This window comes from Lithobates pipiens, unplaced genomic scaffold, assembly GCF_037356315.1.
Source record: "Lithobates pipiens isolate NorthernLeopardFrog02 unplaced genomic scaffold, aLitPip1_a1.2 Scaffold_8, whole genome shotgun sequence".
NCBI lineage: Eukaryota > Metazoa > Chordata > Amphibia > Anura > Ranidae > Lithobates > Lithobates pipiens.
The window spans coordinates 556,698,208-556,725,254 of record NW_027507903.1 but is presented as its reverse complement, the minus strand read 5'-3'; the positions used below and the strand labels follow the sequence as shown (position 1 = coordinate 556,725,254).

At 38.4% G+C, this 27,047-nt stretch overlaps 2 protein-coding genes across 2 annotated transcripts; both read right to left on the bottom strand.

The window, feature by feature from the left end:
* Positions 1-1,014: 1,014 nt before the first annotated feature.
* LOC143962268 (nodal homolog) lies at positions 1,015-4,124 on the bottom strand. Its single transcript, XM_077471581.1, has 3 exons — positions 3,848-4,124; positions 2,178-2,932; positions 1,015-1,167 (listed from the first exon to the last, which is right to left on the bottom strand). The coding sequence occupies exons 1-3, from the start codon at positions 4,122-4,124 to the stop codon at positions 1,015-1,017; spliced, it is 1,185 nt and encodes a 394-aa protein (XP_077327707.1).
* Positions 4,125-9,402: 5,278 nt separating this feature from the next.
* Positions 9,403-16,854, bottom strand: LOC143962267 (nodal homolog 2-A-like). The gene is made up of 3 exons (XM_077471580.1): positions 16,611-16,854; positions 11,856-12,610; positions 9,403-9,555 (listed from the first exon to the last, which is right to left on the bottom strand). The coding sequence occupies exons 1-3, from the start codon at positions 16,852-16,854 to the stop codon at positions 9,403-9,405; spliced, it is 1,152 nt and encodes a 383-aa protein (XP_077327706.1).
* Between the last annotated feature and the right edge of the window lie 10,193 nt (positions 16,855-27,047).

Sequence of the window (27,047 nt, the reverse complement as noted above, 5' to 3'; positions counted from 1 at the left end):
CCAAGCTCAACCCCTGAAAAACAACCCCACACCATGATCCCCCTTCACCAAATGATTTGGACCAGTGCACAAAGCAAGGTCCATAAACACATGGATGAGTGAGTTTGGAGTGAAGAAACTTGACTGGCCTGCAGAGAGTCCTGACCTCAACCCAATAGAACAATTTTGGGGTAAATTAAAGACTGCGAGCCAAGCCTTCTCGTTCACATCAGTGGCTGACCTCACAAATTGGGCTTCTGGAAAATGGTCAAACATTCCCATAGACACACTCCTAAACCTTGTGGACAGCCTTCCCAGAGGAGTTGAAGCTGTTATAGCTGCAAAGGGCAATATTAAACACTATAGACCAAGACTGGCCATTAACGTTCATGTGCGTGTAAAGGCAGGTGTCCCAATACATTTGGTAATATAGTGTATGCAAGGGCGATTACATTTTTTCTCAAAGTGTTATTAGTTGTGACGTTTATTATGTATGCTTGTATTATTTGCTAAATTTCAGGTAAACCTACAAAAGGTGCAGTGCACTGCATAATACAGGGATACTTAGCTTAGAGCAATAGGTATGTTTTTGACTATGCAGAGATTGCATTTTGATTTATTAAACATATGTCTTAAGTTGATACGTTGATATGGATGCCAGTACTGCTTGGGATTGTGATGCTACTGCTCATTTTATTGTATTTCTTTATTTTATTTTATTTTTGGTTATTTGTGATTTTCTTTTTTGTATGTTTGTTTTTTTGGAAAACTTACAAAACTTTCAATAAAAACTATTTGATAAAAAAATAAATAAAAAAGGTGCCCCAGAACTCTTGGATTTTGCTTACAATGATTTGTTTAATACATGATTTGGAAATAAAACATTTTTAAATATTAATAAAAAACAATAAAATAATACCTCAACCCCAGTACAAAACATCTAATATTTATTTTCTCATAAATATAAATAATTACATATATACAATATCTACAAATAAAGATTATCTGAGCATATGAAAATATATACACATAGGACTAACTGCAGCCACACTCTTCGACAATCATTTCTTCATGATGCCTTAAGACAACATCACTGCCTTCATAATACAGCATGGACAATGGACTCATTCTCACTGGGACACAGGATGGGCATTCCACCTTCTCAGGCTGGTACAGCTTCACCACACTCTGAAAATAACAAGAAGAAAACTGTGAATTGTGATGTTAACAATAAATAGTGTGTGTGTTGGGTTTGTTATATTAAAAAAAAAAAAAAAAAAAAAAGTAATGACACAAATACTTTATTTTGTCATTTTCCTCTGCATCATGTGATATAACACCTCGTTTTCTAATATCTAATCGTGCAGATAAAGGGGATTGATTCATTAAGAATGGACACAACAGCACAATCCGAAAGGTAGAGCCCAATCAGAATTCTTGCATAGTTTCTAACAAAGTGAATTTTCATATTCTGTTAATTTTTTATGTTTTAAATATTTTTAAATGGGATTTCTAAAAGGATTTTACTTTCTTTGTGTATCTATCTATCTATCTATCTATCTATCTATCTATCTATCTATCTATCTACCTATCTATCTATTTCTTATCTACCAACCTATGTTTCTTTTAAATTACTTTTAAAAATAGAAAAATTGGAAATGGGAACCTTTATACAGATATATTTTCACTTGTTGACAGTAAAAGGAAAACTAAAAGTAAAAGCACTAAACAGAAAGCACATCCTATAATAAGAAAATAATGTTTTTTATATGTCTGTATATATTTTCTAACTATATATATATATATATATATATATATATATATATATATATATATATAGATATATAGATATATATATATATGAGGCAGTTTTTTTTTAGCACCAAAACTCTCATTGATACAATTTTTTACATTAATTTGACCACAGTCATGTATATAGCTAAATTAATACAGTTTTCTAAAAAATAAAGGGCATGGTTTCTCTTTTAGAAAGTCATATTTATCTTTTGAAATGACTAATGTCAGAAAACGATACCACTGTCCTTCAATTATGACATCAATGCTCTAGAAATAATTACATACAGAGCTGTGTCACTAGCATCCTAACATTTTTTTTTTGCAGTTGGCACAAGTGTGTTATGTATTTATTATAGAATGTTAAAAACATTATTAGAATTGGATTGCATCCCCTCTCTTACCTTCATGTAAGCATGATTTGTTGGTTTGAATGTCTCATTCAATGGGATTGGACATGCGCCCTCACATCTGTAGGCATTATACTTCTTGGGGTAGACGATCCAATCCCCCCATCCAATTTCACCAAATTCTACAAACATGTCCACTCTTTGGCACAAGGGTTTGCCATGTTCTACAGGCCTTGAAGGCACATTGTTTATCAGCATATGATGGTTCTCATTCCTGTTCCTTCTGTGCCTCCGGATGGCTGATACTCTGCTAGCTTTCTCCAGTGCAACATACTTTGAGGACTCCACTGTTTTGATGAGACTCGGAGAACCAACTACGCTGTCATAGGACTTGTCCTTTGCAAACACTACAAGCACAACCCTCTCTGCACTGAATGTATAAGTGGTCTGTTGTTTACCATATTTTGGTTCGAATTCCATATTGGTGTCCGTAGTTTTCTCTGTTATGTACTTGGACTTTATGTGCTCATCCGCATATTTTTCTCTTACGTGCTGGAGGAAGAGCTGAAGCATTTGGGTGAGGTCAAAGCTAGCCCAGGAAGAACCTTTTAAGGTAGTAGGATCTATCTTGAATGACCCAAGGAACAGTTCTTTTTCTTCCTTGCTGTGATAGATGTCTAAGGTTTTGTTCTCTAAAACCAGGAATGAAGGGATGTGTATTCTTAGCTGGGCCAACTGTAACTCATTGCTACTAGAAATCGAGGACATATCGAAAGACAACTTGAGGCGATTTTTGACTTCTGTACAATCTGCAGAAAAACAAACCAGTTCCGAAAATATTAACATTTGTATATTGTTCTGCAGTTTTGTTTTTCTAGATGTCACTAAGAAGAACATGTCATGTGTCAAACTGCTGTCTGTATGGTGGCCAGACAGGAATAGACTTAGACACTCAATACACAAAAAGTAGTTGGATAACAAGTGTTTTAACACTTATACCCAACAGGGGTATGTCTAGTAATAGACCATCCATCTTTCTGACTAGAGGAACGAGAAAAGGGTCATTCCTCGGCCACATGAAGAACAGTTAATCATATTACTTTTAATGTACTTGAAAGCAAATGCATCATAAAACTTGTCAAAAATGCCTATTCATTTTAAAATAAAACCAATCACTTAAATCTTAACCTATATAAGCTTTAACGTGATAGTGGCATTTCAAAAGTAATTTTCAGTATTTTTAAAACTTCAGCTTTCAATAAAATAACACTTGGTGATCATGCTATAAGGGGTGTTCAGACAATTCCTGTTACAGAGTGACAACGCTTTGTCCCTCTCTCCCAGTTGTGCTTCTATGTTGTCACCTTATTGGACAGGTTTTTACAAGAGACAAAAAAATCTGCTCCTTTTACACACATTCTGCAGGGATGGCCTACTCTTGTCACCATCAGGGAGCTCGCACTGACAAATACAATGCTGCCCTTACTGGAGTGCATGTAGATGCAAAGAGGCTGGAGGAGATCACCAGCACTGAGATGCAACAAAGCATGAAAAAAAAAAGGGAAAATTTATTTGTTTAAAAAAATTATTGTTAATCATTACTGAATAAACACTGCTTTAGCAAACAAAATCCTTCAACAGCTAAAATTGAAATCTAATTAAAGAAAAATAGGTAATTAATCATACATAAAAAATAAAGTAGCAATTGGAGCAAATGTACTTACTTTTTGCAACGAGGCTTAGCACAATGTCAAAATCTGAAGTGTTGGCTCGTTCAGATAATTTTGACTCATTCCTCATGAGAAGATTGTGGTAGAGTTGCATCATATACAAAGGATACTTGATATTTTGTGGGTGTCTTTTTCCGGAAAGAATTGATGAAAGTTTTAAGCTTAGGTCAGATCCTGGAAGATCAAATCTTGACTCTGTTTCAAAAAGTGTAGGCACCCCATGTACTATGAACAATAGTACAAAACTCAGTGCAGTATTAAATACAATCATCTCTCCTCAACTTTTCGGTATTGCCCCTTAACTAAGGAGATGTTGCCAGTTCTCACACTCTCTTAACACTGATCTTGCCCCCTGTATATATAGCAGGGAGGCTTGACCTGTTCCTTTACTCTTCACACCTAACGACCTTTTGATCTACATGACCTTAGCATCAAAAGTCATTCACTTCTAGGGCCATGTCAACTCAATGGCTCCCTGCTGCTAAACTAATGACTCCACAGTGGGATTCTTGCAAAATGTCAGAGCTGCATCCTATGATACCTCAAGCCTCATTCTGAATAAGAACTGTCGGGTTATAACATTACAGTAAAAAATCTACACGTACCTATGGATTTCCAAGTCTTCAATTCTGTTACTCTTCAGCAGGAACCAACCAAATTTCGATCCTTCTTTGGGCTGGCTGGTTGCACTGAAGTCGATCCATCGTACATCCAGCCTGCCAGGTTTTTTTTTTGTGCAATCACTGCTGGCGTCTATAATTATAAGTATAGGGTGATCATCATGTCCTCCGTGTTTCCTAGGTTCTTCTGGGCTATGCTAGACACTTTAGATAGGGTTACTGCTTTAGTTATGGGGTACCTTGACTGGAACAGACACCTGAAATGAAATAAACTCTCTCCATTTACTAAGCATCACCACGGTTATTTGTGCAATTAGGAGGCACAAGCAGAGCCCTTGCCCTCTCCACCTGTCCAGCGTTTCACCACTACCTCATTCTCAATAACAATATGGGGTCCCCCTGTACACCTAGCACAGACTCCATGCATGCATTTCTTGCTCTTCTGTACCTGTGCACAGGCTGAGGGTCCCGGTGGTGCAGATCTGCTACTGTACTATGGGAGCTGGATCACTGCAGAAGGAGTGCCGACAACATCTCCCTTGCTGCAACAGGCTATCTCACCTGTCACATGTACACGCTTACAACAGGCTGCTGCAGAATCCTTTGTCATCTTTGGTAACCATTTGTGTCTTCACAGTGCATCGACTCTCGTACTATAATCTTCATATCCCAATGTGTGTAGAGACCCGAACTGTGCCTTTTACTTGCATTACACCCCTTTAGTAACCTCAGACCAGGCAAAGTTTCAAAAGCTTTATGTAAATAATTTGGCATGATGACATTCACGAGATAACAGTTCAGCATATATTGCAGTCTTTTCCTACATCCCTAGACCCTAACTTCAGTCTTGTGGCTGCCCCAGCATACCTATATAGGGTGAGAGTCCATTCTTGGTAGAGACCATAATTGGTTTCTTCAAGGATCACTGCAAGTCCAAACAGTTTCCCCTAACAGTTGGATTTCCAATCCTGGCATAGTACTGGTGATCCAGGTTCTGATGACAGCAATAAGATCTCTCTATCTTAAAATCCAGGCCCCCCAGGGCTTTCTGGGTGTGAACCCACTGTTCCTTTTATATCACACAGAACCCGTGGGTTGGGCCCAACAAAACCTGCCAGAAGAAAAACCTGGGAACATGATTAACCATGCATTTCCCAACTGGCGCAGCATTAACCCCTACCTGCCTACATGCTGGCAGTGATCATTGTATTCCGATGGATGGGAAATGTCTCACTGCCAGAATACAATAGCGCAACGGGAGCGAAAGAAAATTGCTTGATTCCCCCATCAACACAGTCAGTGTTGATGGTGCGATCATGCAATTGTCTTTCCTTCATCCTGTGGTTGTGGAAAGAAAATTGTATGATATATGGCTTGCTTCACTCGTTAAGTAGATAAATGGAAGACATTTAGAGCTTATTCACACAAGTTCAGTTGACCTGCATAAATCTGCACACTATTATGCTGCCTTGAGGTGGGTTGCAGTGCAGTCCATAAAATTGCAGACATGATGGAATGCAACTCACCTGAAATCAACTTCGGTCATTGCACTGTAATTCTCACACAATGAATGGAAATTAATGAAATGTAATTTTGTGACATTTCTTTAAATAAAGTAAAAAAAATAAAAAATAAACATTGCCTCATATTGTAACAATGCAGGGTGCTGCCCCTCGCTGCCGATTCACATTGGATACCAGCTCTTACGTTGCTAAAGTACTGTCTGCCATAAACAACTGCCAGTTTATAAAATACTTGTTTTCAGCTACTTTCCTTTGTTGCATTTCAGCGCCACTATTATTTTAAGCAGCCTATTTACAAACAATTCATTTTCAATGGCTGCTTGGCATTTCTTAGAGCAGGTTTCCTGTTGGTGAATGTATGTTAAACAGCCACATGTAGTTTCCATCAATAACTCATGTACAGGATAACAGCAAAGGAGCTTAGCTGGAAGACAGAGATATAGTGTTGTCACCCTTTAACACTCATCAAGCATTATTTTAATGAACACTCTAGAATCATTATCGGAAATCAAAGTTTTGAAAACAGCTTGGATAGCTTTGTTAGACAACAATTGACGGGACAGGATCGTTCATACTCAACTCCCCCTTATTTTTGGATCCATCCACACACAGAGATGTTTTGAATACTACCTTTGGTATATGCTGTATTTTCTCTGACAAACCAACGATCACACTACCAGCATTCTAAACCTTATCTAATAGCTCTTCTCATTGATTCTATTATAATTAACCCCATCAGACCACAAATGGCGACACGTCGTCTCTGGCCATGATTTCATTAAGACTTACATTTTTAATTACATTCTATGAATACACTAATAAACCTGGGGAATCCTGGAGAATCGCTATGATCATTGGCTGCATAATTTCCTGAAGAAGCTCAAATCGAGCGAAACATGTTGAAAATCGCAGCTTATTTTTGTTTTTCTTTTTATGGATAAGGTTGGGTAATTCATAATCTGGATTTTCACGCTGTACCGTATATGATTATTTTCATAGCTGTAACAGTGAAGTTTCTTTTTTTTTTACTGACTTTGTAAAATGTAAATAAAAAATATTCTATTTTTATTATTTGATACTAAATTGTCAAACTTTTTGATTTGATAACTCTTTTGACATTTCTTTGACCCGATACCTAAAAAGTCCGGGGGTTGGTTACCCCCCAGCCCCTTCTTTGGCCCCCCCCCCTTAATTTTCTTAGTATACAATATTGGGACGTGGTATCTTTAATGGTTTGATCCTTCTCTCTTGATCTTCGAATTGTCAACCTTCACAAGGTTAGATCTATAGGATCTGCTCTCAGTACTTGACTATTGGCCCATAAGGTGTCAGCTATAAGCCCAAGTAGACTTTAGCTGTGGATTGAATTTGCCAAAGAAAGAAACCTGATGCAGCCACCACAACTAACATGTTTGCTTTTGGGTTTAATATCGCTTTAAGGCTACCAAAACTGTAAGTACTATAAAATCTTTATCAGAATCTTCAATTAAATCCACAATAATTACCTTTTCAAAGGAATTTGATGTTCGGTCCGAGTCACCCTACCAGTTTATGCCAGAACTTCTTAATCATGTCTAAATCACTTAGCATGTTGTTTAGGTCTGGAAAAGCACCCATTAAAGCCTTCTATTATATATTTTGTTGTACCTTTCTTGTACCTTTCTAATATACTGTATGTTCCATTCTATTCATCATTTTTTAATATACTTTACTCAAATCAGTGCTTATCGTGGTCCTGCAGACCCTAATGTATACACCTGACACCAACTCTTCTACTTTATCTAAATGTGGGAAGGATTTACCCCACTTTATCTTATAAAGGTCATCCACTCTCCAATCCTCAGACCTCAGCAAAAACTCATAAATATGGTACATCTTAATGGGAATTTGCTGATTAAGTTGATAATAGCCTTAGTTTCATCTCCTAATTGCCTGTTCTTCCTAAAATAATCTCCAATATGTCCTTAGGAAGAGTCAAGTTCCTCTGGGATGCACACTTTCTCTTTCAGTTTATCAAAAGGGATTAGCTGACCATTTGTTTCTAAAAGTGATTCAACTATAAAAAAGGTCCAACCCTCCAAATGTATATACTTTATACATTAATCCTGGTACAAACCTGGGATTTCCCAGTTAGGGCATATTGTTAGAATGTTCAAAACCAAATTTTAATCTATTTGAAAATGACTCCAAGCCTTAAAGGAGAAATTCAACCTAAGTTTGTTTAACTTGGCTCCTCCTATGGGTCACAGGAGTGCAATTTGTTACTCCTTTTCAGCAGAGAGAGAACTGAAGTCCGCTCTCTGCTGATGTCACAGGAATCAGTCCAAGGACGTGTCATCATGACAGTGTAAGTTGGGATCTGCCAGGTGCCTGGACCGACACCCATCTCAGCCACTGAGAACCTGAGACGGCCGATTCCCACCCCTCCACAGCTCAGTGCTCCAGTGAGCGTGGAGGAGCAGAGCAGAGCAGAGCAGAGAGATGCTGATTGACAGTCAGCAGCTCTCTGCTCGGGTATCTGTGAGAACAGAGCCATCGGCGGTGTTCGATCGATGGGTTCTCAGTGTAGAGGCACAAGGCATCAGACCGATGCTGCATCAACCTGGGTACGTATGATGGGGGAAAAGCCCCCAAACCCATTCTTCTCTTTTAAGTGTCCCTCCCCCCCCCAAAAAAAAAAAGAATTATACAGAATTTGTAGTATTTCCTTTTTTTTTTAGCATGCAGCCAGAACACCACTCCCCCTCAAGGCGGTGAATAAGGTTCAGGAGGGCAGTTTTTTTAATATAAAACAAAAATCAAGAACATGGGAACATGACCCTAAAATAACTGTAGGAAAGTTCAAAACTAATCTTAGAAAGTATTTTTTTACTGAAAGGGTAGTTGATGCTTGGAAAAAAACTTCCAGCAGAAGTAGTGAGCCAGTCAGCAGTAAATGGCTTCAAACATGCTTGGGACAATCATAAATCTATACTTAGACAAAAATGTTAACTGAAAAAAAAATATATATAAAACATGTATATAAAAAAAGGAAGACTCGATAGACTACTCAGTCTTTTTATACTGTCACTTTTCTATGTTTCTATGTAGACCCTCCTTAAATTGCTCCTCAAGTCTACCTTCTGACTTCCTAATTGATAGAGGTTATAAATCTTCCCTATTCTACAGAAAAAAAAATCTGCCTAGAGGTGTACTTTAAGAAGATAATCAGATAGTATGGTAATTTAGCAGCGTGTTCTGATATAGCCAATTCAGTCAAAATAAATGGCAAAACAAGGAAAAGTGAAAGTGTGTTTGTTTTTATTACCAATAAATATACAGTTTCTTTAAATATCTCTTATTTACAATATTTACAAACTACACATTTTTATGACAAATTTGGAAATAAACTAACAAGACATAGACTTCAGATGCATCCGCACGTCTCGACCACCATGTCCTCGTGGTGCTTCAGTGAGATTTTGTCATCTTCATACATCAACATTGACATTGCATTCATCTTTACTGGTACACAGGAGGAACACTCAACTTTCTCTGAATCAAACATCTTCACCATACTCTAAAAAAGTGCAAAAAAAAAAAAGATATTTAAGATAAGTATAACTCAGAATATACTGTATAAAAGACTCGCTGTACATTAATATATCTTTTACGTTATTGTTTTACATAGCATAAACATATTCAACAGTTTTTCATTCAAGGAGGAAACTGTATGTATTTTTGGGGCACAAGAAGCACATCTGACCCAGAGCCATCTGGATACCCAGTGATTTATATTGGTAGCAATGGAATTTGGCAATTGTATAAAACATTTCAGCAATTGATTTTTGCAAAATTTGCATTTTCTGTGAATAGAGGATTTGCCTTTAAAATGAAGATTAGAAAGGCAGGGGGACTCTTAATGGCTTTGCTATGGGGCACAATACACAATTATGTATTTGCAGTGTAATGTCCATTTCACAGTCATGCAGACACACACAAAGCCAGAATTTGGATGTAAGCTGATTAATCCATGATATGGTTGGATTGTTGGTTGGAATCTGGACTACCTTGAAGATACTCATGAACTGTGATGAAACAATATCACATAACTATTACCATTTTACACATTAACATACCAATGGATGACACTTTGAGAAAAGATGCCCTAAGACATTACATCTAGCATGGTTCTCAAAGTAGTGGGAAGGTTGTGTTATAGGACTAAATAGCAACCTCTAATTGACACAGGCTAAAAATGTTCAGCAGCATTTTTTAAGGGGGGGTTGTTTAAGCTGCTTCTTTGTGTGTGTGTGTGTGTGGGGGGGGGGGGGGGGTAAGGGGCTGCTTTGTGGGGTATAAGGGCAACACAAAAAAAAAAAAACAGTAAAAACTATAAAATATAACACTTAGAAAATATTATATATACTGTTATATTCCTCTATAACTCACCACTGGACCTGCCCACCAAACACCCACTGTCTGTCCTCAGTCCACCTGTAACTCCTGTGTCTGCCGCAACCACCGTCCTAAAAGATCCAGCCTGCCCTGCGTGAGGTGGAGTGCACTAATGTCTGACATCATTGCGCACACCAGCATCACGCAAGGGATGTTCCCTGGAGGAGACGCTCAGCCTCCTCCTCATCAGTTTGCACTGCAGGCAGCAGTATGAGTGAGATGGAGAAATGCTGCCTGTAATGCTCCATAAACTGATGACACACAAAACTGCTGGAAAAAAAATCTTGGGCGTCAATTTGCTGCCCCTCTCAAAGTTCCGCTTGGGTCCAATGGACCCAGTGGGACCTATGGTAGGGCCATCCTAGCTGACATTGCAATAGGTTTTTGGCATTGGCTGGGGAGTTTTGGGTGTTGTTGGATTTGTTGGAGTTATTTGTATAACTTTACATCTGCTTTAAGTGATGTTTTCACTGAACAGGTGTTTGAAAATTTTTAAAAATTATGTGAGAAGTCAAGCAGTAAGGTCTGCTAAGTGCTGGGGGTTCATGTCAAGAAAAGGGGAAAATATTAAATTGGGAGAAGAATGGAATGATAGATCTGTTTGTTTATGGCAAGCATTATGAGTTCATTAGATCAAGTAGTTTTGCAACATTTTTCTTGAGACGATAAATAAAAATGTATACCGTACTTTTTCTTTGACACTTAATTTAAGCATAGGTCTGGGCAAAAACAATATACTGTATTTATTGGCGTATTACACTCACTTTTTCACCATGAAAATCGGGTGCAAATAGCATGTGTGTGTTATACGCCAATACTTAAATTTTAGCTGCCTTATTTAAAATTTAAGTTTTTTCCTGAAACTTCCCTCCTAAAATGAATATGCGTGTTATACACATGTGCGTGTTATACGCCAATAAATACGGTACATGGAGTACTTCTATGCAATACATGCACATTTTTTCAAAGCAAAGTACCTGTTGATCTGCCATAAAATCAGTAAGCACCTAACTTCATGTAGTGAGCTGACAGCTGTGACTTTGCAGCACTGAAATTGCAACAGTATTATCACCCCTGCCCAGTTTTCCTATGCTGGACAACAAAACAGTTTTGCTATGGAGATGAGAAGAGGAGGAGGAGTTCTGTAGACCATCAATGGAGTACTGATCAGGGATGACAACATTGTTTGGGATTTTAATGCAAAGAGGCACTGTGTTGTTTAGCTTAAACATGAAGCTAGGAGTACATTGGGTTTCTGGCCGATCATAAAGTATGTTTCTGTATTTTCTGCATTTTAAGATGTTCTGAATATGTTTTTTTTTTTCTGATACATACATTTTCATATATCTATTGAGTTAAATATGCTGAAGTAATTTTTCCACATTCTTTATTAAATTAAATGGGTGCTTGTTAAATAATTACCTTGATGAATGCATGATTGGTTGACTTGAAGGTCTCATTCAATGGAAATGGACATGCCCCCTCACATCTGTAAGCATTGTAGCTTCTCGGGTAGAGGATTCGATTTCCCCATTCGATTTTGTCAAAATCTACCCACATGTCTACCCGTCTGCAGAGCGGTCCACCAGATTCTGTTCTTGTTGGGAATCCATTGACAAATATGCTGTTTTTAGAATTGTGGTTTCTCCGATGTCTCCTTAGACCAGTTACCTTAGTTGGCCAGTCTTTCATGATGTACTTTGAAGACTGGACAGTCTTAATGAGGCTTGGAGAGCCAAAATGGTTGTCAGAGGTCTTTTCCCGAGCAAACACAACTAGCATCACTTTTTCTGCAGACAAGGGATCTCTATTTTGATGTGGAACTTGACCAGGCTCTCTAACATTACCAGATTCTGTGTGTCGCTCTGTCGTGTCCTCTGCTGCTACGTAATCAGGATTTAGGATTGGCTCCCCATGGTAGATGGAGTATTGGACAATTCTGGTCAAATTAAAGATCTTCCATGAGTTGCCTTTTGCAGCTGAAGGGTTAGACATGAATGATCCCATGAAGAGTTTGTCATGACCGTCCTTGGAATCGTATATCTCCACTGTGATATTGCTTGCCTTTTTGAAAGAGGGAAGACGAACTCGGAGTTCTACCAGCTTGATCTCGGTGTTGGTGGAGATTGAAGACATATCAAATGACATCTTCCAAAGGCTTCCTGCTTCACTGCAACCTGGATTAATATAAGAGAGAGTTTAGAGTTCTAAACCTGCAAATCTTACCAGTTTCAAATAGTTTTGAAAATATTTTTGTAAATGGCACACAACTTTATTTGAAAACTTGGTAACACAAAAATAAGTTACATTGATAGTTGATACCCTGAAAGATAGCTGAACTAACAAAGTTTGACTATACTTCTGAAGGATGTGTAAACCCAACTTTGTTGCTTCTTGCTTAATTTTGCCAAAAATGTCTTAGCTTCATTTTTTTTTGCTATATCATTGTATATTGTTTATGTTTGAATAAAAATGTAAAGCAGCTGCATTGTAAATCTATAAATCATAGAAGAACACTGACTACAGAAGCTGATTATACTAGTGAGCAGGAGCAGTATTATTCATGACAAATGGGTATGGGAATTGGCACATGCTACAAAATCTCTTAACCAATGGAGATCGTTCTTTTATTCCGCAGTAGAACGGATTGATTCCATTTCTCTGTACATGAAATAGAAACTTGTAAACAAGTTGGGAATGGTTATTGTAGCATTACTAGCAGATAAATATTATTTTGAGGACAGTTGGATCACATAATGTTTAGAAGTTAAGGATAGTTGTACTTAAAGAAAGTACAGTTTTCCTTTTTGCTTAGCCCAACCCAAACTAAAGTCCACCCCCCCCCCCCCCCCCTCCCAGGCCCTAGATGCGTTCCTACCTAAATTGGATGTTCACAGCCTGAATAAATCTTCAGAGCCTTTGGGCAAAATCAAATTTCTCCTGGCTGTGCCTGTGTAGCTGATCCTTTGTGACTTCCTTGAGGCTGTTCCTGAGTATCTTCTGTATCAGGAGACAGGTGACAGTCCCAAAAAAGTCTATGGGGATTGACAGCTTAGACACGCTAGGGGAAAGAAATAGTTCAGCTGAAAGGCTCTGGAGATTGCTGCAGGTTGCTGCCATCTGATTCAGGTAAATATACAAATATAAAAAAAAAGGTCCTTTAAAAAAATCTAACATTGATTGATAGAAAATATAAAAAAATTAATCTGATTAAGCTTAGGTTCACACTGAATGCAGGTTTGAAATTGTGTAAGTTCAGCTGAACTTGCAAGATTTCAAACCAATATTTCAGTCCGACTTCGGGGGGCGATTTGAGAGACATCTGTGCGGGTTTATGCACAGATGTGTATTAAAATCGCCCCCCGAAGTTGCCAAAAGTAATGTAGGAACCGTCGGGGGTTGCACGATTCGGACCGTGCTGTTGCTGGCAGTAGGCTCCGATTTGGCATGTGATTTGACATGTCAAATCGGCCCGTTGTGAATGAGGGCTAAAGAGCATCCAGTAAATGCTAAGTTGATTTCATTCATATTAATTTTAAGAAAATATACAACCTCAGAAAACATACAAGACTCAGTTGAATGAAAATAGGAAACAAAGCAAAAAGACAAACAAGGATACAATAGAATAGACTGGAAAAGTCTTTGCAAGTGGAGTTTGACACTTTAGGCCCAGTTATCAGCAACATTAGAATTTATCCAGGTGTGCTGAGATTGATGGTATAGCTTAGATATTTTATTGTTAGGATCATAAGCGTGGTCATGAGATAACTGCACTATAGGTTGTTTGCATGCTAAATTGGTATAAATGTGAATGCAGCTATCCTTGTGAATGGCTAAATGTAATAATAGTTAGTGATGTCATTTTCTTGGGCTAGCATTTTGTAGGCTTGTATTGCTGCATTGAAAGAAAATTCTTGCTACGCAAAAGATTGTGGTAAATCCAACAGTCTCAAATGTTTAAGCATTTGCTGAGCAAACTCTCCAGAATATGCTGTACCTTACTTGCACTCATTTGTAGGATGTTATATACACCCAGACACAACAAAAAAACATTTAGACAATTGTCAGAAGTAAGGATGTGTATTGAGCCGACTGCATGCTTTTTTAATACAGGGCTGAAGCTGAATACACATAATCTAATGACATAATGAGTGCTTAGCACCCAGCGTCTACATAGTGAAGTCTACCTACGAGCTATCCATCAGTGCGCCGAAGGAGTAGTGTAAATAAACAAATCACAAAAAAAGGGCACTTAGACTGCCTGATTACAGTATTTCCACTCCTCTGGAAAGTGGGAAATGCTAGGCAATTTAACCTTAGAGATAGAGGATCTTATCAAAAGCTATGCAAATATAATACTATTTAAGCACAATTATTACATGCAGTAGAAAGCTATGAAACAAAAAAAACACCTAGGGCAGATAAAAATATAAAGATTGGTCTGTATTTTTCATTTATACATAATTATCTGACAAATCAGACATTTTGGCAGCAGCCATCAGACAGTGTATAGAGGAACCAATGATTCCCTGAATTATCATTATTCCTTCAGATGTGAGATGTGTATTACACATGCATGACATCATTAATGGTTGTTTCAGAAGCCTCCCAGGTGATCTAGACAGTTGGCAGAATCACCAAAAGTCTGAATCTTTCAGGACAAGCATACATCTTATGTGACTATCAACTTATTTTCTATAATATTCATTTGTCTGTTTAGGAGGTATACAATACAGAGTACTGGTTATAGACAACATGTATAGTTTGTCATAGCTATAAATGTTGTAATCCTGAACAATCTTGATACAGGCATACCCCACTTTTAAGTACACAATGGGGTTTATTTACTAAAGCTGAAAAGTGCAAAATCAGGCTCACTTCTGCATAGAAACCAATGAGCTTCCAGGGTTTATTACCAAAGCGTAATTGAACAAGCTGGGGTTAGAATCTCATTGGTTTCTATGCAGAAGTGAGCCTGATTTTGCACTTTCCAGCTTTAGTAAATAAACCCCATTGTGTACTTAAAAGTGGGGTATGCCTGTACACTAGAAAGCGGTAGAGAATTGCTTTTTGATAGTGAAAATATGGCAAACTTCATCTTGAACTTAAATTCAAGTACATGTATATATAACCTTTAAGGGTTGATTTACTAAAACTGGAGCGTGCAAAATCTGGTGCAGCTCTGCATAGAAACCAGAGAGACTTAGACAAAAAAGCTATCTCAAAGCACTTATACAGAGCTCTTTTCATAGCCACTTTTAGACTCCAGCATTGATTATAAAAATAAAACTAACAAACAGCACAGTAAAAAGTATAGAATTTAAAGATAAATTAATTCAGTTGACTATAGAGACATTGGGGTTGATTTACTAAAACTGGACAGTTCAAAACCTAGTGCAGCTCTGCATAGAAACCAACCAACTTCCTGTTTTTTGTCAAACCTTAATTGAACAAGTTGATGTTGGAAGCTGATTGGCTGCCATGTACAGCTTCACCAGATTTTGAACTCTCCAGTTTTAGTAAATCAGACCCTATAAGTTCAATCAGAAGTAGATAATGAAATTAAAGTCTGGACAAATGTATTAAACTAACAAACTGAAGAATAGAAAAGGATGTGTCAAGGACTTGTCGGGGAAGCAAGTGCCGTGAAAGTGCTAGCAAGGTAGCTAAGATAAAAAAAAGAAAAGGATGGAAATTAAAATTCAATACAAAGTTAGAAAATAGAAACTCAATTCTGAGTCTCATTGCTGTTGTAGTTAGATATCTGTGTCAAATATAAGTACATTATGGAGGAAGGTTACATGTAGAGCCATGTGTGAAGTAGCTTATGAAAATTCTAAGCCATTTCCTTTACATGGGTATGGAATGGGCAAGGTTGTATGAGGTTTAAGATGTAAGTTGATTTGTGCTGATTTGTGAAAAATGGCTGTGAACTTTTTTCAACCTTATTTTTTTACTATGACCTAACCTGAATATAAAAACAGCCATATATTGCTCAATACATGCAGAAGTGTCCAGTTAAGGCAGTTAAGAGTAACAAAAAACATTTCTAATGCTTGATGTGTGCCATGCTTTAAAATTGTTAAACATGCAAAGAGACAACCCTTACCTGTGCATATATAACATTAAAAGTCACAAGACTAAGTAAGGTATTGCACAATAGAAAGAATTACTTACTCTTGGCAGTGAGGCTCAGAACCATGTCGGATTCCTGCAGGACTGGATGTTCCATGCCAGGAAAATCAGTCCTATTTCCCATGATGAGTGACTGGTAAAGCTGCATCATGTAGACCGGGTAATTCATTTTGTGTGAGTGCCTCTTCCAATTTGATGAATTCTGTTCATCTGTATGCCTATCCAAAGGGGAAGCAAAAGCGAAGGAGACAAGTGCAAGGCAGATGATTCTGCCAAGTAGAACCATGTCTGCAGTGGACTCTTGTAGAGTAGATCTGAGCTTGAGATTGAAAACAGTCTTTATATACTGTAGTACTGAAACTTTTTCACACCTTTGGCGTTCAACTCCTAATGCCTCATATGAATAGACTACATTGTATGACACAGGTCAGTCTTTGACAGTGTCTGGCTAAAGTTTTCTAACTGTTATGTTAATGCCCAGTGTCTGAACCTGTTACCTGTTAGGTTTATTCAAGACCTGCTCAAGAATAAGCATTCATCAGTGTATCTGTAAATCACATATTCATGAGCAATAGAGGTGAATTAGCAAAGATTAATTTACTGTTAAGATGGAAATTTGTCATAATCCATTAATTCCAGCCGTACATGTGGATTATTGGTTTCAGTTAACACCTGATAAGTGTGTACAGAATGAAGGTGGCCGCATACTCTTGAGAATAGTCTGTCTCTCCTTATTTTTTTTTACATAAAAACTCACACTTAAGTCAGAGCATGGGTGTTTCTACTGCCAGACACCTTAACCACTTGAGCCCCGGAAGGATTTGCCCCCATAATGACCATGCCATTTTTTCCAATATGGCACTGTGTCGATTTAACTGACAATTGCGTGGTCATGCGAAGCTGTACCCAAACAAAAGTGGCGTTGTTTCTTTACCCACAAATAGAGCTTTCTTTTGTTGGTATTTGATCACCTCTGCGGTTTTAATTTTTTGTACTATAAACAAAGACAGACACTTTTAAAAAAAACAAAAAACATTTTTTTTTACTTTCTGCTATAATACATATCACTGGGAATACCGATCGCTGGGAACATTAGATCTCTGTCATGTGGAAGAATGGGGAATCGCCTTGTTTACATAGGCAATTCCCCATTCTGCCTCTTCTCACAGATATCCTCCTTGCACGGACCGACGTACAGGTAAGTCAGTTCGTGCAGGAGAGCTGACCTGCCGCAGTATATCTGCGTGAGCTGGTCGGCTAGTGGTTAAACACTGGTTTATCTTGAGCAATAATTAGAGGTTTTCAACTACAGTGCCTTGAAAAAGTATTCATACCCCTTGAAATTTTTCACATTTTCCCATGTTACAACCAAAAACGTAATTGTATTTTATTGGGATTTTATGTCATAGAAATGATAAATGGTTTTCAATTTTTTTAACAAATAAATATCTGAAAATTGTGAGGTGCATTTGTATTCAGCCCCCTTTACTCTGATACCCCTAACTAAAATCTATTGGAACCAATTGCCTTCAGAAGTCACATAATTAATAAATAGATTAATTAATTAATTAACTAATTAATCAGAGAAGCTGCCAAGAGGCCCATGGCAACTCTGGAGGAGCTGCAGAGATCGACAGCTCAGGTGGGAGAATCTGTTCACTGGACAACTATTAGTCGTGCACTCCACAAATCTGGCCTTTATGGAAGAGTGGCAAGAAGAAAGACATTATTGAACGAATGCCATAAGAAGTTCAGTTTGCAATTCGCTTGAAGCCATGTGGGGGACACATGTGGAAGAAGGTGGTCTGGTCAGATGAGACCAAAATGTTAGTTTTTGGCCTTTATATTGTAAAGCGCTGCGTAAACTGTTTCCACTATATAAATCCTGTATAATAATAATAATAATAAAAGCAAAACGCTATGTGTGGTGGAAAACTAACACTGCACATCACCCTGAACACACCAGCCCCACTGTGAAACATGGTGGTGGCAGCATCATGTTGTGGGGATGCTTTTCTTCAGCAGGAACAGGGAAGCTGGTCATAGTTGATGGGAAGATGGATGGAGCCAAATACAGGGCAATCTTAGAAGAAAACCTTTAGCGTCTGCAAAGGACTTGAGACTGGGGCAGAGGTTCACCTTCCAGCAGGACAACGACCTTAAACATACAGCCAGAGCTGCAATATAATGGTTTAGATCAAAGCATATTCATGTGTTAGAACGGCCCAGTCAAAATCCAGACCTAAATCCAATTTAGAATCTGTGGCAAGACTTGTAAATTGCTGTTCACAGACGCTCTTCACCCAAACTGACAAAGCTTGCGCTATTTTGCAAAGAAGAACTGGCAAAAATGTTACTCTCTAGATGTTCAAAGCTGGTAAAGACATCCCCTAAAAGACTTGCAGCTGTAATTGCAGCGAAAGGGGGTTCTACAAAGTATTAAGGGGGGCTGAATACAAATGCATGCCACACTTTACACATATTTATTTGTAAAAAAATTGGATAACCATTTATCCTTTTCCTTCCACTTCACAATTATGTGCCCCTTTGTGCTGGTCTATCACATAAAATCTCAATAAAATACATTTATGTTTTTGGTTGTAACATGACAAAATGTGGAAAATTTCAAGGGGTATGAATACTTTTTCAAGGCACTGTATGTTATTACTTCCCCTGAAATCAGTTGGTCAGAAATGCCTGATGGTGCCTATAGACATGTGATTGGATGGCAATACATTATACAATTCCCCTTTGGATTTACCAAAATCATATAATATGAGGTCAACCCTAAACACTTTAAGTTTGTATGCACTCAGGCAGGCCCTTGCACTGCCTAGTAAAAGAAATTGAATAAGAAAATTGTATAATGTACAGCCAGTCATTGTCACCCAGTCCAGTTAAAATTGGTAAGATTGGGATACAATCATCTATGCAGCCAGCTTAAGGAAGCCATAAATATAATATGACTATTGTTGATCAGTGGGTCTAGGATTACAGTATATGGCAACACCCCGGATGATTGCTCTCATTGGCTGGGGTTGGATATTGATGGTCAATCACTATTATTTCTCCAGTGTAATGCATGACAACTATGCTAGGGTAATAAAAGGGCTTTTGCACGATCACTTTAAGAAAGTAGTTGCTTAGTGAGTACAGTATATCATGGCAACTTTTTTCAACAGACATCTTAGGTGTAGGGTGTAAACTTTTCAACCCCTACTTGCTTATAATGCAGAGGTAAGCCCCCTTCTTGCAAGAGACCTGAATAGACAGATTGTCCAACAAGCACTGTTTAGTGAATGAGCACCAATTAATTGTATCCTGCAATGAAGTATGGTTTCTTCCTGAACCTTACTGAGAAATATGTGGAAACTACGATTGCTGACCCTCACTTAGGCAAAGTAGTTACTGTGCTCAACCCTATTACAGTTAAGATAAATGAGAGAAACTGGTGCTCTGACCCAAAAATAAGTTAGCCCTCCTGTAATTTAAATTATGGGGTATTCTTGTTCCCAATTTAAAGATCCACCATACCTCTCTTTCTATTAATTTATAATGTATATTACCTCCTCTAATAGGTTTACTCATCTTTGCTCTATGAAATGGAAAGGTGGACAAATAACCCAGTTGAGTGTCACTAAAGTGTTTTGATACAATTGATATAATTGTTTGACATTCTTACTAAGGGCATAGAAAGAATGTTCACTTATCTGGACCCTGAGTGGACTAAGAATGCAGCCTATGTATTTAAGTGCACATGCCGAACATTGAATCCTATAAACAACATTGGTGGTATTACAGTTTAAAAATTGGTGAATGGGGAATGTTTCACCTAAACACTTTACTTCCTTGGTATTGCTATGCACCGAAAAATATCTACAGGTGTTTGCTCAACATATAAAAGAACCTACAGTAGACAACCAGGTTCTATTTATAGTGGATTGAGATTCAAAAAGATTTTTTTTTCTATAATCCATACAACATTGTTGTCTTACTAACACCGGACAGCGCAAAATCTAGTGCATAGTAGCCAATCAGCCTCTAACTTTAGCTTGTTCAATAAAGCTTTGATAAATAAACCTGGAAGCTGATTGGTTTCTTTGCAGAGCTGCAGCAGATTTTGTACTCTCCAGTTTTAGTAAATAAACCCCAATGTCTCTATATTCAACTGTATAGGTGGTGACAAATGTTACTTATTTATCTTTAATTATATACATTTTACTGTGCTGTTTGTTACTCTTATTTCTACAATCTATGCTGGAGTCTAAAATATTTTCCCGAAATCTATCAATGGCTTATGCGAAGACCTCTCTGTATAAGTGCATTGGGATGGCTTTTTTGTCTAAGCCCTTGTACACACGGTCGGAGATTCAGACAGAATGTGTCCTATCGGACCGTTTTGTCAGATAATCCGACTGTGTGTGGGATGCATCGGACTGTTTCCGTCTGAATATCCGTCGGATCCAATTTTCCAACTTGTTGGAAATATTTTCCGACAAACTGGTCCGATCGGACATACTCCGATCATGTGTAGAGAATTTTGATCGGACAAAGTGCCACGCATGCTCAGATCAAATTCCTACACCAAAGCTATTGGCTACTAGCGTGAACGTAGTCCCGTCGTAACGAAATAATGTCATTACGTTCTGAACGATCGGATTTTCCGACAACTTGGTCCGACCATGTGTATGCAACAGTTTCGCACACAATCCGTCGGACAAAATCCGTCTGACAAAATCCAACGGATTTGGTTGGCAGAATGTCCGACCGTGTGTACAGGGACTTAGTCTCTCCTGTATAACATCACGCTCCGCTGAGAATGCAGTATCATTTGAACAATTTCTCCTCTCCTCGCACTCCCCCAGGAATAGCCTCAATTGTGTGAGCAGGATGATAGCTCACCACCTGCAGCATGAAGTTTCAATAGATCTTCTGATATGTCATTGTTCCTATATCTCCTGAATCACTATTCTCTTTTAGTGTAATGTCAAGGTAATTATTGGTCCTGACATTTTCTTAAGTGAAATTCAAGTCTAAATCGCTGTAGTTATGATATCATACAAACTTCTGTAGATGACCACCATCATCATTCCAGATAAGCAGGAGATTGTCAATAAACCTCCCATACCAATAAATTGAATCCTTAATGGGGTTTTTTCTGGGAGAATTAACATCTCATCCCACTAACCCATATTAAGGCTTGACCAAGGAAGGGGTGAACTTTGCTTCCATGGAAGCTCCACATAATTGTAGGTAAAAGGTACCATCAAAAAATAAAAAAACGTATGTTTCAAAAAAAATCCTGTAGCTAAAAACAGAGACTCTTGATGCTCACGCTATACCTGTCAAAATTATGATGAAAAATTAATGAGCACACAGCTTTTACATCAAGAGTGACCCAGACCATTTTAGTCTCTCAACTGTATCTTAAGATTGGGCTGTAGGTCCATATTTATCCATTCACCTAGATGTTCCCATTACAGCTACAATGGGTCACCCATGGATCAGATCAGTCAATTTCTGTCTTTGATGCATTATAAGTTGATGATCTGGAACAAGCATTGAGTCAACAATGGCAGAATACCTAATTTTCATACATGTCAGTGGCGCAGACATTTTGGAGCCTTTGGATTAGTGTTATAGCCAGATAGATAGCATTTTAAGGGGTTCAACTGTGGCATTTTATAGATCTTTCATAGTACAAGTTTACATCAGATTAGATGGGACAAAAGTTGTCTATACACTGATAGTATACAGTGTGGCTGAACAAATCTCCTGCTTTGACTATTGTCTTTCTACAGACGGCCCCGGCTGGGTCCTTCCTCCTGGGTCCTTTTTTCAGTTGAGGGATGTTAGGCAGGTGGCATCAGGAACCAGCAAAATTCATGTATGGCCAGCTTAACAGTGCACAAAATAAAGATATGTTTTTTTGTACTTTCTTTTAAGCTAACAGAAGTTCTTAGTCTGAAAATTGAAAATTAATACAGACACCACATCTATGGACTGGTAAGCTGCATTATGTGACATTTTGGGGGTTATTTATTAAAGGAAAATCCACTTTGCACTGCAAGTGCACTTGGAAATAAAGTCACTGGAGATCCAAGGGGGACATGCAAGGAAAATAAAAAACAGCATTTTAGCTTGCACATGATTGGATGATAAAATTAGCAGAGCTTCCCCTCATTTCAGATCTACTCCTCAGATTTAGAGCGACTGCACTTCCAAGTGCACTTTTTTTTTTAAATCAACCAGGTTTATTGCGATTTACAGTGCATACATGTTACAGATTACATTTACAAAAATGCTACATATCGTACAGATCCTCAAATAACAATTGTATAACCATCTCAAATCTTCAATGTCACATCACGTTTTATGCATGAAATAAATAAAGCAAAAAGGTACCTTGTGTCAGTGGTTTGGGTTACTTCACTACCCAGGGGCCGAAGGATCTACTTGTTATTTACATTACTATGTATTATGCATAAACCGGCTATGAACAAGTGCTAGACTCCTGCAGCCACCTGTCCCAGATTTTGTAGTATTTCTCAGGACATCCCCTATTTGTGTATATAAATTTTTTGTAGGGGAGGGTGTTGTTTATTTCTACTTTCCATTCTGCAATGCTCGGGGGATAAGTCCTCATCCACTTCCGAGCTATTGTCTTTCGTGCTGTGAATAACGTCTCGTGTAGAAATGTCTTCATGTACCTGTCGGTCGAGTCTGGCAAGAGTCCTAAAAGGCACATTTTTGGGTCCAGCGTGGCTGGAGAGCCCATTTCGTCATGGAGGAATCTTACTATCTGTGTCCATAGTCCCTGTACTTTGGGGCATGACCACAGTAAGTGAATGAATGTTCCTGTCTCCCTTCCACACATTTGGCACAAAGTGGACTGGGAGCCTCTGTACCTGGCAACCCTGAGGGGGGTAAGGTACGCTTGATGGAGTATGTAAATTTGGGTCAGCCTGTCCGACAGTTTTGGGGAAACTGTCTTACAGAATTCCAGTGCTTCCTCCCATTCCCCGTCCTCGATGGGTCCCACCGCCCTTTCCCAGCGAGGTTTAAGTCCATAAGCTATTTTAGTTGCTACTGGGGTGGAGAGTAGATTGTAGAAGGCTGAAATTAGTTTTTGAGGATCCGTGTTTTTGATGATTGCCATAGCAACATTTGAAGTGGGCTTAGGGGGGGACAATGGGAATTGAGTGTGGATTGCATGCTTGACTTGCAGATATCTAAAGAACATATGATTGGGAAGATTGTACTCCTCTTGGAGTGTGTGGAAGGTTTTTAGAGTCCCATTGTTAAGTAAGTGATGGAGATAGAAGATTCCATAGGTGGACCAGCAATCTACATCAGGAATTTGCAAGAATTCAGGTAGGACCTTGTTGTGCCATAATGGGGTGAAGTCGTTGTATTGGGGAATCTCTAGTTTAGCGGAGGCAATGTCCCATATGCGTCTGTATTGACGCAGCAGGGCCAGCTCACCAGTCCTCAAATCAGTATTTCCGGTGTTTATTGTTATTGCATAAATAGGGTCTTTAGTGCATCTGGCCCACTTGGGGCACATCAGCTGGAGGAACCGCTCCCTGTCTGTCTTGTCAATGTGGTATAGTTGTGATAATTGGGACGAAATATAGTATAGGTTGAAATCTGGTAGTGCCATACCTCCCAGGTCAGGTGGGTTTTTTAGCGTCTGCCATGCCAGTTTGTGTCTGTTAGGACCCCATACGAAAGGTTTGAGGAGGGCTTCTAGAGTCTTGAAGTATTTCAAAGGTAAGTATGTTGGGGAGTGCCACATAACATATAATACTTTGGGAAGTAGAACCATTTTAATTAAGTTTATTCTGCCCCATACCCCCAGTGGCAAGCGAGCCCAGGTCCTCAGCTTAGTTTTTACATAGGACATAAGGGGTTCAATATTGGGATGTACAAAGTCTGTCGACATTCTGGATACATGGATCCCAAGATATTTGATGGTACTAACTCTCTGAAGTGGTAGACTGGCCTGTGACTCGGTTGGTGGGAAACTGTCTATTGGTAATATTTGCGATTTTTCCCAATTAATTTTTAAACCAGAGAAGGTCCCAAATTGTAGTGCCACCCGCAAAGAGGAACCCGGATCTGCCAGGTATAAAAGGGTGTCATCCGCGTACATACTAATTTTTTCAATTAGGTTACCTGAGCATAGTCCCTTGATTTCTGGATTATTCCGGATGGATATGGCTAGCGGCTCAGCAGCCAGGGCGTATAACCCAAGTGCACTTTTAGTTCACTTTCAAGTGCACTTGCAGTGCAAAGTCGATTTGCCTTTTGTAAATAGCCCCCTTTGTGTTTTTGGGTTTAAACTTGCTTTAAAAAGACATTCCTAAACCTGTGTGCAGTTCTGAAGAAAAGAAAATCTATTCACATTCAAAGTCACTTCAGGACTTTCAGGATCATTGCTTCCCCATTTTGTTTGTTAATAGAACTGAGTACATACAATTAACAAAGTTCTAGAAAGTTACCCAGGGCTCCACTTTTTAATGCTTAGTGTGCGAATGAAATCTACATCACTTACAAGTGGCATCTCATGTTTGCACTGTAAGCAAATTTATATGTGCAGTTTAATATACACAATTCTAACACTAATGCTACATGCACAGTTGCTCAATAACATTACATGGCATCATAAGTGAACAACAGATCATTCTCAATCGCAAATTCAGAGACAGATGATTGTGTAGGTTTAGGTGCACATAGAGACGAGATGATATTTGGCCAATTTAACCAGAAAGACCAGACTGGGCCATAATCTCATGTTCACAATGTAAATGATCACAGTGCCTGCCAAGCCTCTTAGGGGTGATATAATCAGACAGGTGGTTGAGCCCAATGTTTCAATTTAAGGATCATCTGAAAGATGCAGAATGGTTGCCATTCAGTGACTTTGATGACAATTTTCCAGTTGTACAGAATTTGCTTTTGTTTTTTTTGTTTTTATTATTTGATCTGAAGAGTGCATAGATCGCAATGATTTTTCAGTTGTTCACTTATTTTGAAACTTTTGAGGTGTTTGGGTCAATTAAATTGATTGTAAAGGCAGTTTTTTTATTTAAAAAAAACAAAAAAAAATGACATGTGCCCCCATAGTAAGCCCCTTACTAGGGGGGAACTTATGCATGCTCACTCCCAAGTCAGCTCTGTGTTTCCATAAGACACACAAAGCACGGCTCAGCCCCAAACCCCGCTCCCTCCTCACTGGCTTTGATTGACAGTAGCAGTTCAGATAGCTCCTGCTGCTGTGCCTGGGCCAATGAGGAGGGAGAGAGCCGAGAGAGCCTTTGCCCTTGTGCACCTTGCTGGATCGAGATCAGGTTAGTAATTGGGGGGGGGGGTAAGCTACTTGCTGAAGGTTTTTCACCTTAATGCATAGAATTCATAAAGGTAGAAAACATTCTGCCTTTAGAACCACTTTAAGATTTTTACTGTGAGTCCTTGCCACAAAGATAAGCTCTAATGCAAATGTACGTGTGGAAAATCAGTAGTGGAAAGCATTTGGTTTGGCAGTTATTTATGTTTGTTAATCCCTTGTGCAGTACATTTTGTTTTTTAAACCATTTTGGCTACTTGGCTTTTTCACACCATTAATGATTATCTTGAGATGAAGCATAGGACTGTGAAGACAACAAACTGCCCAACCACTCTCCATCCTAACATTTCCATCACAATGGGTCACTGAAGACATAGTGAATATACTGTAGTTTTATCATCTTTTCTCTCACTTATTTTAGTCATAAATAGCCTCTACTATAAAGCATTGATACAATAGCTGGGCTTCTTCTGTTGTCCTAAGGGGCAAAAATGAAAATCTTTACTAATAGGAGATGCTTGTTATTAAAATGTAAAGCCCCAAATAATTTTCTAGATTTTAGACTGGATTGGTAAGGGTTAGAATATATATCCACATTAATTGTGGTCTATTTCTGCACTGGGGAGATTCACCCTCTCTGTTTGTCCCGGTGACTAAAAGTGAAGAAAAATCCATAATAAGTTATCCCCAGAACATAAATAGAGGTGAATATTTTAATGGGGACACTTCCATCACATCTAAGAGGGCATTTCCATGTAAGACAGCAAGTGAAGGAAAATCTCCCCAATGAGATACACATGGCAAAAAAAACAAAAAACAAATGTTTTAAATTCTTCCCTACTTTATCCAAAATGAAAAAAATATATTTGGTTTTAAATCTTCTTCAAAAACTCTCTATGTGAGTGGGCTGGGTCTTTCAATGTTCTGTGTAGAAGAGTGAAGGAACAAATACTGCCATTATCACACTCAAGTGAGAATCCTGGTGGGTCACTCTGTTCCACTTGGTTGCTTAAGGACAGGCAGATAGTTTCTGACCAAACATTTTGGAGGTTATATCTGCTTATCATTACTTTGTTTAAAAGCATAGTAATTATTGATAAACACGTTAACTGTTTTAGACTTTGAAGAGA

Bases quoted from the DNA above. Each gene is read 5' to 3' on its own strand.
- LOC143962268 (XM_077471581.1), bottom strand. From the start codon at position 4,124: ATGATTGTATTTAATACTGCACTGAGTTTTGTACTATTGTTCATAGTA. The intron at 2,933-3,847 runs GTAAGTACATTT...GTTTTTCTGCAG, and splicing joins GCTAAGCCTCGTTGCAAAAA to ATTGTACAGAAGTCAAAAAT. The intron at 1,168-2,177 runs GTAAGAGAGGGG...TGTTATTTTCAG, and splicing joins CAAATCATGCTTACATGAAG to AGTGTGGTGAAGCTGTACCA.
- LOC143962267 (XM_077471580.1), bottom strand. From the start codon at position 16,854: ATGGTTCTACTTGGCAGAATCATCTGCCTTGCACTTGTCTCCTTCGCT. The intron at 12,611-16,610 runs GTAAGTAATTCT...ATATTAATCCAG, and splicing joins TCTGAGCCTCACTGCCAAGA to GTTGCAGTGAAGCAGGAAGC. The intron at 9,556-11,855 runs GTAATTATTTAA...GCACTTTTTTAG, and splicing joins CCAATCATGCATTCATCAAG to AGTATGGTGAAGATGTTTGA.